Source organism: Equus quagga, chromosome 6, assembly GCF_021613505.1.
Source record: "Equus quagga isolate Etosha38 chromosome 6, UCLA_HA_Equagga_1.0, whole genome shotgun sequence".
Lineage (NCBI taxonomy): Eukaryota > Metazoa > Chordata > Mammalia > Perissodactyla > Equidae > Equus > Equus quagga.
In genome coordinates this window covers 35,368,943-35,381,495 of record NC_060272.1, presented here as the reverse complement: position 1 = coordinate 35,381,495, position 12,553 = coordinate 35,368,943, and the positions used below count along the sequence as shown (strand labels likewise).

At 35.6% G+C, this 12,553-nt stretch overlaps 1 protein-coding gene across 2 annotated transcripts in view; it reads right to left on the bottom strand.

The window, feature by feature from the left end:
- Window positions 1-12,553, bottom strand: part of KLF12 (KLF transcription factor 12) — a 470,708-nt gene that overhangs the window by 73,530 nt on the left and 384,625 nt on the right. For both annotated transcript variants that reach the window (XR_006889121.1, XM_046664760.1), the window contains exon 7: window positions 729-886. Coding sequence is in view for 1 of the 2 variants with exons in the window: in XM_046664760.1 (XP_046520716.1) it covers window positions 729-886 (158 nt within the window). In the remaining variant the exon portion in view is untranslated. The remainder of the gene's footprint in view (window positions 1-728; window positions 887-12,553) is intronic.

Sequence of the window (12,553 nt, the reverse complement as noted above, 5' to 3'; positions counted from 1 at the left end):
GGATGGGTGGGTAGGTGGATGGGTAGACAGGTAGATGGGTAGATGGACGGATGGATGGACGGGTGGATAGGTGGGTAGATGGATGGATGGGGTTGGTGGATGGATGGTGACAAAGTTAGTGAATCACTTGTGTTCTCAATTTCCTTCTTTTTAAACTGTGTATATTAAAAATCCTCTCCATATATTAAAAAAACACAGTAAGAATCAAATGAAATTATGTGGAAATATTTTTGTAAACTCCTCATAGCACTATGTATATGCCAATTTTATTTTATTTCTTTTGGTATTTATTTGGTATTTGGGGGATGAGACTGAGGAGAGAAAAACATGATCTAAGTGGCAGTTAAAATGCTAACTTTAAGAGAAGAGAATAATTTTGTTCAGTTTGTTGTTTGATGTGCTCTGTGAACATTTTAAAACCTGATAAACTAGACAATGATTAAGTGGCTGGCGACGCTGATTACGAAAAACACTAGATCCCTGTGTTCACATCATTATAAAAGTTCTTAAGGCATAGAAGAAATACTTCATTCACTGCTAAAGGTCATTAAATCTTAAGCCCTTTCAAGTGAGAGAGAGAACGCATTCCACTTAAACTAAACTCAAGATGCACGTAAGATGGGTGAGTACAAAACACCATTCCAGCACACTCATGGCTCTGGAGCCAAGCAGCTGACCTTTTCTGGACTCTCACTGACCCTCGGGTGAGAAGCCCTGTGGAGCTGTACCTGTATGTGTCCTTCGATGAGCCTTCAGGTGAGAACTTTTTGTGTACACTTTGTTGCATCCCTCAAAATCACATCTGTGGATACGCCGTTTTCTGGAGTCTGGGGATTCAGACCGTCTCTGGCGTCTTGTGCTCTCAATACTAAATGGTGAAATTGAACTGGAAAAAGAAAAAGTGGAGTTAAACAGTGAGAAATACAGCACTCTGCTTTGGTTGTAGTGACATGAGACCTTAGTCTCATAGTCTATAGCTTCAAATAGACTCAAGGTCCCATGTCCACATTTCCCACTGTCACTTTCTCGGACACATTGCATTTCTTAATCTCAAAAGCAAGCAGCTGGACCTGTTTCTGATGAAACACTCCTAGGGAGAGAAAGACATGCTGAAAACAACAACAAGACAAAAAGGAAAACAGTGGTAGGTGAGCAGATCCTCATTATCAAAAGAAACAATCTGATGGTGTTAAAATTAAACCCTCAAGTTTTGAACTTCTGCACACTTACAGAGAATATTTTAAGAAGCCCTGTTATAGACAAATGACAAAATGAATGCACTTAATAAGTAACATGAGGGTCTGAATTGCATGTGACAACATAAAAAATCATGTAAAATCACAATGTACATTTCAAAACAAGCGAGGTCGGGTTGAAAGAAATGACATCAGTACATCAGTAATATGACTCATGACAAGCTACATCTCTTCGGTAAAATGCACCTGACATTTAACTTTTCCAGTTGGTGGTTTTTCACGGTGAGGAATAAAGAGTATTGTATTTAAAGATTAGCTGTACCACTATTATGAAAAAAAGTTTTAACTATGAAATTTGGCCCTGACTTGCATGTTGTTTAATCTTAATGCCACAGGAGAAAAACAGGATTAGTCTGTAATGTCAGGTAATTGATTAACACGTACTCCTTCAGAGCTTAATTCTCTTTTGATTGAGATAGAAATGAAGAACATGACTCACCTTTTTTAGTTATTCATGAAGTTCTTTAAAATTACAGTGAAATACAATAAAAAAGCAATCATCCTTATTTGTACTATAAAAAATTTACCACTGTTAATATTCTGATTTATTTTCTTCTAGCTTTTCCAAGTGTTGATGCTTTTAAAATTTACTTTTTAGAAATAATTACCTCTTTTTAAAAAACCAAACATTACAGATAAAGATAAATCTCTCTTGTCTTCCATCATCATCCTGATCCCTTCTCCTCCCAGAGAAGTTTCTTTATCTTTATCTTTTATCTTTATCATCAGTTTTCTTTACATACTTCCAATTCTTTTTAACTATGCTGACCTATACATATCTACATTCACAGAAACTCATAATATTGTTTTTTTTAAAGAGAAACAATATCATGCAGTTCACATCATTTTGCAAGTTCTGCACCTGCCTTTTGTTCACTCAACATTAAGCATCTGAGATTTATCCACGTTGATACAAACACTGTGGTTTATTTGAAGAGCTATATACCAAAATTCATTGATTCTAAGATGAATTTTTTCATATTTTAATGTCTCTAAAATCAGGATGCTTCTTTGAACTGATGGCTTGTCATAGTTTGATATAATTTTATTCTTTATTAGTGGTACATAAAGTAACGGTACATCTTACAATAGGGCAAAAGTAATTCATTTCTTGAATATCTAGTCATGAAAATAAATATGAATCTTGGCGCTGAGGATCTCAAAGACAGAAACTTTTATGTTATGATATGTTGGACTTATTTTAAATTGAGAAAATGATATGGTATTTGTTTCCTTCAAATTATAACAAAGTCTATAACAAGAACATTTTGTTTTGCACCATACTTTCTACACACTAATATGGAGAAGTCTAAATGTAACTGCATAGTCACACACACAGATCGTTTGGCGTGGAGTTGATTTCAGCTATTTATTTTGCTATGTATTCATGTATACAGAGAAAAGTAAAAAATAAAACTGGAATCAAAATCAAGTAAGTACTAAGCAAGTCTTTAAGGGACTAAGGAAGTAATGTTGCTATACAGTCCACTGACCGCTGAACTATACCCCAGGCTGAGAACAGAAAACAAGGGCTGCAGAGCAGCATGACACGACTTCACTAAGAGTCCCGAATTTACATCAAAATAATTAAGGACATGTTAGGTGGATGGCCTTAATGCTACAAAACGTCATACCCTGGTTTTCCTATTTTAAAGTGAAACATTTTAGGACATTATGAAGAACAACCACTTAAAGGGATCTGTGCAATAAAAATTAAAAATGTTTTAAAAAGGTATGTGCAATGAATAGCTGCCCCCAGCAAAGCTGGCTTTGAAATGACATTCCGTGGGTAAAATTTCTCTTTGGTTCCCTTTTTTAAAGGGCAGAGATGTCTTCAGAAGGTGTCAAAAAACCGGCTGGGCTGTACCCTTCATAACTACTTCTTTGATCTCTTTGTGGAGAGGTAGGAAGGTAAGTGAGGCTGAGGGAAAAGGGGATCAAAGTGCAGAACTTAACAGAGGAAGGGGAGAGGACAATGCAACTCCACAGAGCTCTGCTGTTATACTGGGGCCCACAGCATGGTCCCACGGCTGGCGGGCACTGTAGGTGGATTTGGGATTTGGGGGTTTGGCCAAGCTAAGTCTATGGCAGGAAATATGTCACTCGAGGTACTGGTACCAAGTATTTCTGTATCTCTAGAGCCTAGAAGATTCAAGAAATGTTTGCTAAATAGAGTGAATGAATGAATGAATGGACAGACACACATATTAAATAAATCACGTATTCCTAATTTCTAATTTGATATAGTCAATCAGTTAATTAATCCTTAATTGGCTAATTAATCCTTACTAGGATCATTTGATTGCAAGTCTTCGGAAAATAGTCACTCAATTCCTCACTCTTACTCTCATTTCCCTAAGTTTCATATTTTAAATGCTATACAAAGTGGCTACTGAATATCAGGGAGTCTGGATAATCATTAAAACCACATGTACATAAGTGCCTCAGTTCTTTGCTCTAAGTTCAAGAGAAGGGAATTTTAAAGCATTGCTTACAACTAAAATTCTCAGTGGGAGGCCACTGGGATTCTTCTGAACATGCATAGGATGCAGGTGAATGAAATAAAAATCTTCTCTTTGATCCCAGTAGGCGTCTGGGTAAGTGGGAAAGGGTGAAGGAACGATCCCTACTCTCAGCAATGTCATCCTGACCGATCTCACTTTGAGGCTCATAAGCATGGGGTTTGGTAACAGCACAGCTATAATTACACTTCGGATGTTTCGATTCTGCCCTTTCTATGCTTTCTGAGCAATGTGCCCTTTGTTTAGAAGGCACTTAAGGTACCCTCAAGAGCTTGCAAGCTGACTTCTGTGCTTTAAAAGTTGGTCTTGTTAAAAAGAATGGAAATGCGTAAGCAACTACTGCACGCGCCAGCTTAGGATTCTTCCAACAATCCTTAATAATAAGCTTGGTATGATGAAAATGGTGGAGGTAAGACAGTTGCTAGTGTGTTCCCAGACTGTACTAAACATATCTGTACAGTTCAAAGGAACAATAACTAAAGCCCCACTCCCTTCCCCAGAAGGTGAGCCCATTTCAAGTGTTGAATGAACACCTGAGGGGCCTCAGAGGCACCTCAATGTAATAATTAGAACCAGAGAGAACAAATGAGTGACTCATGACTTCAGCTTCACAACAGTCCCACTTGGAATGGCAAGTTAAATCAGAATTAAACCCAGAGAGGCTTGAAAAGTCACATCCAGGAACAGCTCTATTTAAATAGAAGGCACTGCCTGGCTGCCATGAAGGAAATGAAGGTTAACTGTAATCAGCAGGTAATAAAAGACCATTTGTCATGTGTGACCTTAGTGTGATGAGATGCCCTTCAACTAAAATTGGAGTTTCCGCAGGACTTAAAAAAAGCCAGGATATTCTTTTAAGGCTGGAAAGAGGACTCACACATCCCAAATTTTAAAACAAGAGCAGAAAACAGTGGAATAGAAGGTGCTTTAACAAATTCACACATTCAATCTCAAAAGAACTCCAAGGAGCAGGGCTGAGGATAACAATGACCGCCGACATTTATAGAATGCTTCCCACGTGCCAGGCACTGCTCTGAATGCTTTAAGCTTCACAGCAACTCTCTGAGCTCGATATTATTAGTTTCTTTAGTTTACAGATGAGGAAACTGAGGCACAGAGAGGTTAAAGCCAAAGCCAAAACAAAGTAGATGGCCACACCAGGATTTAAACCCATGTGGTTGACTCCAGAATTCAATCTTAGTTATCACGTTCTACTTATTCAGACAGATGCAGGTAATATAAAGCAGCATATGACAAAAGATGAAAAAACAACAAAATAATCTGTATCATTTAAATTTTCCCTCTAACCCAATTATTGAAAACAATAACACATAAGAGCATTCTTAAATAGAGGCTGCTGTAATGTCATATACTTTTCTCTTGAGAACTTTAAGGTAAACTGTTTTATAAATACTGCCAGCAGAGGTATTCAACACAATTACTTACTATTAATCTACCTAAGAAAATACTTTCTTAAGATTTTTGTAAAATATCTACTTATTTCCAGAGACATGTTTTCAGAAGGCTGAGTTTGGCAGCAGCATGCGACTATGTCTCCTTTGACCATCCAGGCCACAGAACTAATTCTTCACCGCCAGTTCAATTTATTTACAATTGTACCAAAAAGGATTTCGAGTTGGCTGCATAATAGAGTTACCTTGAGGGAATGGGGAACATCCAGTTTTAAAAGTCTATTTTGTACTATTTTCCAAAGTTTATTTTACAATTATTTTGAATAGGATATTAAATGTCACCTACTGGAATTCTGAATTGGCTTCTGCCACAGAATACATGTAAATGAGAGCCGTTTCCTTGTTAGTAAATCAAACACCAGGTTGCGAATAAAATATGGAGGCCATAAGCCAAAAAAAGAGTTGACGAGGATTTCAGTTACCCAGGAGTTACATAAGTCTTAGTAATAAAGATTCTATTCACGGGGACAAGCCAGACATTTGCATTTTTTTGCAGGCCTTCTCTTAGCCAGCAGATGGCTCTTGGAAGCAGGAATCTTCATACTCATCTTCCATACTATGACAGACTCGATCTAGCTCCTGTCAAACCACGTCAATGATTCTTCTATGATATTCATTGGGGAAAAGGTGCTTCTTAGATACACTCTGGATCTCATCCCCAGAAGCTACATTCCAAGGCAGCACAGATTCACAGGCAGGAAGTTCCTCTTTCCTTCCTGCCTGTAGTTTCCTACAGGAAACTACTTTTGAACAGATTGAAATTGTAAGATTAGTAGTTGCCATCCTTTCCAGAAGCTGTGACTAAGGCATTATACCACTTCACATTCAAATTTGGATTCAATAAAAATGAATTCATTTTCACAAAATGTACAAATCAAGAGTAACACACTTGTTAAAATGTCAAAAAAACCTCAATATTGGCATATATTCAACTAGAATTTGGTAGTTTTTTTCACAAAACAGAACATGTCCAAATGTATTTTTCATTATTGTTTTATTTTATAAGTGAAATCTACTAATTAAAAGATAATGGGTTTACAAGTGAGGTTTTTTTGGGGGTGGATTTGTAGATAGAGTCACAGTATATCACGAATCTATTTTACTTAAATATAATATCTGCTACTAAGTATTTTTATTACTTTCTAGACCATTAAAATACTCAAAACTGTTACCAGCTTATCCTTCTGCACTTTTTCGATTCATCATGTTTTAGCAAGTTAAGATCATAGGCTATATTAAGCAAAAGGTTTAAAGATAAAATAGAAAAAAAATGAATCATTAATGACATTAGCAGTGATTGGTTTTATTATCAAACTTTTATGATGAATTTAGATTACAAGTTGATGGTCTGCTAACAAAAAAGATCCATTTCAGAAATACAGCATCTATTCAAAATACTTTTGGGGGAACACTGTAAGCATTGAAAAGACTTTACCCTATAAAATCAATGCATAGTGTACGATGGAATGAGGGCTCTGAAGCAGGAGTGGATTTCTGAATTACACTAGACACTGAATGGAAGACACATACCTTAATGAAACATTCAGATGAACTTTTGCACAGAATTTCTTCAGAAAACATTGAGGTTTAAAGTAAGTTTAAAGCCAGAGTTGTAGCTTGATGGATCATTTGAATCTTAAAAAAACTTTCTAGGCTTGAACAGGATTCATCAGTTGAATCTGAATGCCTTTAAGGCAGGCCGTGTCCTCCCCAGTTTGGCATGAGCCCTATACTCCATATTGCCTTATAAGGGCAGCACTTTACATTAATCTGGTGGTATAGCCCTTGAACCCATCTGATACTGAGACCCTCTAGAACAGTGCTGTTAGAAAAATAAGTTCTCCTTATTTCATTAAAGATAAACTTTATACTCTTCAAGAATGAGGAGTTGATCTTGTGCAAGACTCTCTCTAGAAAAGCTGGCATCTCGACAGATGCTTGAAAGAGTGAAGGGAAAAGGAGCATGGGGAACACAGTCGACCCCATGAAGACTTTACCAAGTGCATACACTGGAGTCTTACCATAACACTCCTCTCGGGCTGAATTTCATACAACGAGGCTAATTTTTCTCATTCAGGATCTTATTATAAGGCAGATTCACTAATAAGGTAGTGCTATGGATGTACCCCAGACAATGACAGTCTATAACAAGTCTATGTTTTAAATATTAAAACATATATAAAATTTTTCAAATATACGGTTCTAATGAGATATTGTAACGCAACCATAAATAAGCTTTTGAAGTGTCCATCAAAGCAGGTCTCCATCTATTTTATGCTCATCATTAACCAGGTCTATGTTACACTAGAGATTTGTTTTATTAAAGAGCACTGAAATTATATTAGTTAACTATCTCGTACTTAAGCTTATATGAATAATTTAAACAGTTTTTATTGCTCGTATGGGGATATATAAATAACAAGACCAAGTAGAACACATTGGTGATATTCCACTTAAGTTTTCGTTGGCCAAAAGGGCTATCTGGTGACACAAACAGGCACTTCTCCTACCATAAAATGTGTGTGTATTTGAATTTTGGAGAAAAACAAAAATCTTCCCATCTAATGAAGAAAATATTTTACCTGTTTTTTATTTCTTTTCCTGGAAACTTTACTTATCTCTGAATACTCTGCCAAATTAATGCTGAAAAAGTAAGAAGTAAAAAGTAAGAAGGTATTAATGTGGCCCAAATTCATACTTGAAAGACACTTAGAAGATGAGGAAACTAAGGCTTAGAAAGTTAATTAAATTAATTACTGTTCCAAGGCCACACAGCTATAGTGGCAGAGTCGGAACCAGAGGCCCAGTTTCCTGACTCCTTGAGCTAGGACTTTTCTACTTTCTAATGAGGTTGTAGAAACATCTGTGTTATAATTTATACTTAATATAAAGGAAAATCTGCTTGGTAATACTGATACTCGTTTTTTTTTACATCTGATAGTTACAACTAGAATCCCCACCTTATTTACTTTTTCACTTTGGCTGCCAGGAAACTCAGTCACGATAGCCCAGGATGTGATGTATTTATTTTCCACTCTACTATACAACTCCCAACCCCAAACGATATAGTTTTAATTTTACATAGTAATTTTTAAATGTATCTCATTAAATTTTTTCTGAACTAGGTAAAATGTTAATGATAAACAAGGGAAACAAAACAAAACAAAAAGCACAACATCCTGCTCAAAAATAGAGAAAAACGTGAAATTAGAATCTGGACTTTTTTTTATTTTTTGGTGTGGAAAATTGGCCCTGAGCTAACATCTGTTACCAATCTTCCTCTTTTTGCTTGAGGAAGACTGGCTCTGAGCCAACATCGATGCCAGTCTTCCTCCACTTTGTATGCAGGATGCTGCCACAGCATGGCTTGATGAACTGTGTATAGGTCTGCCCCCAGGACCCAAACCCATGAACCCTTGGCTGCTGAAGCAGAGCATGCAAACTTAATCACTGTGCCACCAGGCTGGCCCCTGAATCTGGATTTTAACATGCAGACTTCTAAATTAAAGTTTTGTGACCAATAAGCTCATATTACTATCTTTAAGAAAAAAAGAAAACAAGAATCCTATTTTTTGTTGCTATTCCTGCAGAAAAAGCATAGACTGTAATCTGAAAATCTAGATAGGAACTATAGCTTATTATAATTTATTAGCTACAGTATCTTAGCCATTTAATCTCTTTGATTTTCAGATTCCGATAGCTCAAATGTGGAGCTGTCAGGAAGACTAGCCTAGAGCAACGTAAACCCGACTCAATGTCCAATATATCTCCAACACTTCTAAACCTTGGCTTCCTTCTTCTTCCTTTGTTGGTCAATAAAAATTTTATTAAGATCTAATTTACATACAATAAAATTCACCCTTTAAAGTGTACAATTGTGTAGTGTTCATTATAATCACAATGTTGTGGAACCAATCACCTCTATCTAGTTCCAACATATTTTCATCACCACAAATGGAAACTCCACACTCATTAGCAGTCATTCCACCTCCCCCTCAGCCCCGGGCAACTACTAATCCACTTTCTGTCTCTATGGACTTGTCTATTCTGGACATTTAGTAGAAACAGAACCATACAATATGTGGCTTTTTGTATCTGGCTTCTTTTGTTTAGTATAGTTTTTGAGGTTCATCCACCTTGTAGCATAAATCAATACTTCATTCTTTTCTATAGCTGAATAATATTCCATTGTGTAGATATATCACACTGTTTATTCGTTAGTTAATGGATATTTAGGTTGATTCCACTTTTGGGCTGTTATAAGCAATGCTGTTATAAACATTTGTACATGTTTCTGTGTGGAAATATGTTTTAAATTCTCTTGGTATACACCTAGGAGTGGACTTACTAGATTAAATAGTAATTCTACATTTAATATTTTGAGAAGTTATCAAACTGCTTTTCAAAGTGGCTATACCATTTTATAATTTCACCAGGACTATAAGAAGGTTGTAATTTCTCCTTATCCTCACCAACACATGATGTGTTTTGATAGTAGCCATCCTCTTGTGTGTAAAGTGCTATCTCATTGTGGTTTTGATTTGTAATTTCCCTAATGACTAATGAAGTTGAGCATTTTTTCGTGTGCTCATATGATATTTGTTTATCTTCTTTGGAGAAATTTCTATTCAAATACTTCGCCTATTTTTAAATTGTGTTGTCTTTTTATTGTCCAGTTGTAAGATTTCTCTATATTCTGGATATAAGTCATCAGATAAATGATTTGAAATATTTTCTGCCAATTTGTGAGTTGTCTTTTTACTTTCTTGACTGTGTCCTTAAAGCACAAAAGTTTTAAATTTTGATTAAGTGCAATTTAATATTTCTTTAGTTGCATGTGTGTTTAGTGTTGTATCTAGGAAGGCTTTAACTAACCTGAGGTCTCGAAGATTTACTCCTATGTTTTCATGTGAGATCTTTATAGATTTAGTTCTTACACTTAGATCTATGATCCATTTTGAGTTAATTTTTGTATACGGTATAAGAAAGGAATTTAATTTCATTCTTTTGCATGTGGATATACAGTTGTCCCAGCATTATTTGCTGAAAAGATTATTCTTTCTTCATTAAATTGTCTTGTGAAAATCAATTGACCATAATCTAAGGGTTTATTTCTGGACTCTCACTTCTATTAAATTGATATATATGTGGACACTTATCCTGGTACCACATTGTCTTGATTTTATATCTTTGAGATAAATTTTGAAATTTGAAAGTATTAGTCCTTCAATTTTTTTTCAAGATTATTTCCACATGAATTTTAGGGTCAGTTTGTCAATTTCTACAAAAGAAAATGCAGTTGAAATCTGAATAGGGATTGCATTAAATTTATTTACCATTTTGTGGAATGCTGCCATCTTACCAACATTAAGTCTTTCAATCCATGAACAGGGGATGTCTTTCCATTAAGATTTAATTTTTTTAATGATCCTTTATACTTTTCATTGTTCAACTCTTTTACTACTTTTGTTAAATTTATTCCTAGGTATTTTCTTCTTTTTCATGCTACTGTAAATAGAATTGCTTTCTTAATTTCATTTTCACATTGTTCATTGTTAGTGGACAGAAATACAACTGAATTTTGTACATTGATCTTGTATCCAGCAACCATGCTGAACTCATTTATTAGTTTTGATAGTTTTTTGGGGGTATTCATTGGGATTTTCCATATACAAGATCAAGTCAATTGCAAATGGAAATAATTTTAGTTCTTCTTTTCCAATCTGGATTTCTTTTGTTTCTTTTTCTAAACTGCCCTGGCTAGAATGTTGAATGAAAGTAGTGAGAATGGACATCCTCGTCTTGTTCCAGATCTTAGCGAAAGCATTCAGTCTTTCACTATAAAGTATGTTAGACGTAGGTTTTTCATAAATGTTGTCAGGGTGAAGACATTCCCTTCTATTTCTAGTTTGCTGAGTGTTTTTGTCATGAAAAGATGTTGGATTTTGTCAAATGCCTTTTCTGCATCTATCGAGATAATCATTTGGTCTTGTCTTTTAGTCTACTAATATATTATACTGATTAATTTTCATGTGTCAAAGCAGCCTCATTCCTGGGTTAAATCCCACTTGATCATGGTATATAATCATTTTTATATGTTGCTAGATTTAGTCTGCTTGTATTTTGTTGAGGACTCTTGAGTCTACATTCATAAGGGATATTGTCGTCCAGTTTTCTTGTGATGTCTTTATCTGTTTTTGGTATTAGTATAATGTTGGCCTCATAGAAGAAGCCAGAAGTATTCTGAGCTCCTTCTTGACCTTAGGTTCCATGATACCATATTTACACCAAGTATTTCTATGCTACTCTCACCTAGAACTTCTCATATACCACTAAAGTCTCGGGCCATATTGTCCATCAAATGAACAGTCCTGGTTTGCCTCTATTCACCTAAGAAGAAGGGTTAGATAGAAACTTTGCAAGTTTTAAAGCATCATGTAAATATTACTTTCCTAATTTCACTCTTTTCCATTATTGGTGAAACACTGTCCACAGATCCCAGGATCAGAGTATCGTTAGATACTACTGGTAGTCTCTCAATGGTACTGTACTGTTTACGGTAAACTTACTGTGTACTAGAAAATACTGTGGGTGGCATAATATCACCATATATAAACTTAGAAGATCATCACAAAAATTATGGACAGGTAGATAGGACAGATATTGTTACTGGCAGTCTTATAATCTGAGAAAAGAGTAGCTCAGAATGGTAAAGTGCCTGGGCAACGATAGACTAAAGAGCTCCAGCTTACACTTCTCCCCACATCACATCTTTCCCATAGAAAAATGGAAAATCTTTAATACATCGAGATGACACTACTAAACCTCCTGCACCATATTTACTGATGATTAAATATCATTTGCACTGTTGGCATTTTTCTACTTGGCTTCTTCCTGCTGAGAAAATCAGTAAGATGAGAGAGTTTAAATTAGTAATAGTCAGTAGTATAGGAATTTTTCATTTAATGCTATTGACTCAATGAAATAAAACCACAAATATTTCCTGTGAGTTCACCACAGGAAAGCAAGTGAGGCATGCAAAGGCATCCTCAGAGAGTTTATCATCTGGAGAGGTATAGGATATGGATATTTACCTACCTAAAAGAAGTGAAAAAAGTCTAAAATCTTTGCCAATTCTATGACGTGCACATCTAAGCACTACCCATCGTCTAAACTTCTGGGAGGTTTATAGTCTCAGGGCTATGTTGGCCTCTAGCATTAATCCTGAAGCTAAAATCTCCACTAACTCCAATTTTCACATCAAGAACCACCACATAAGTTCATCTGAGTGTTTAGTAGCCTT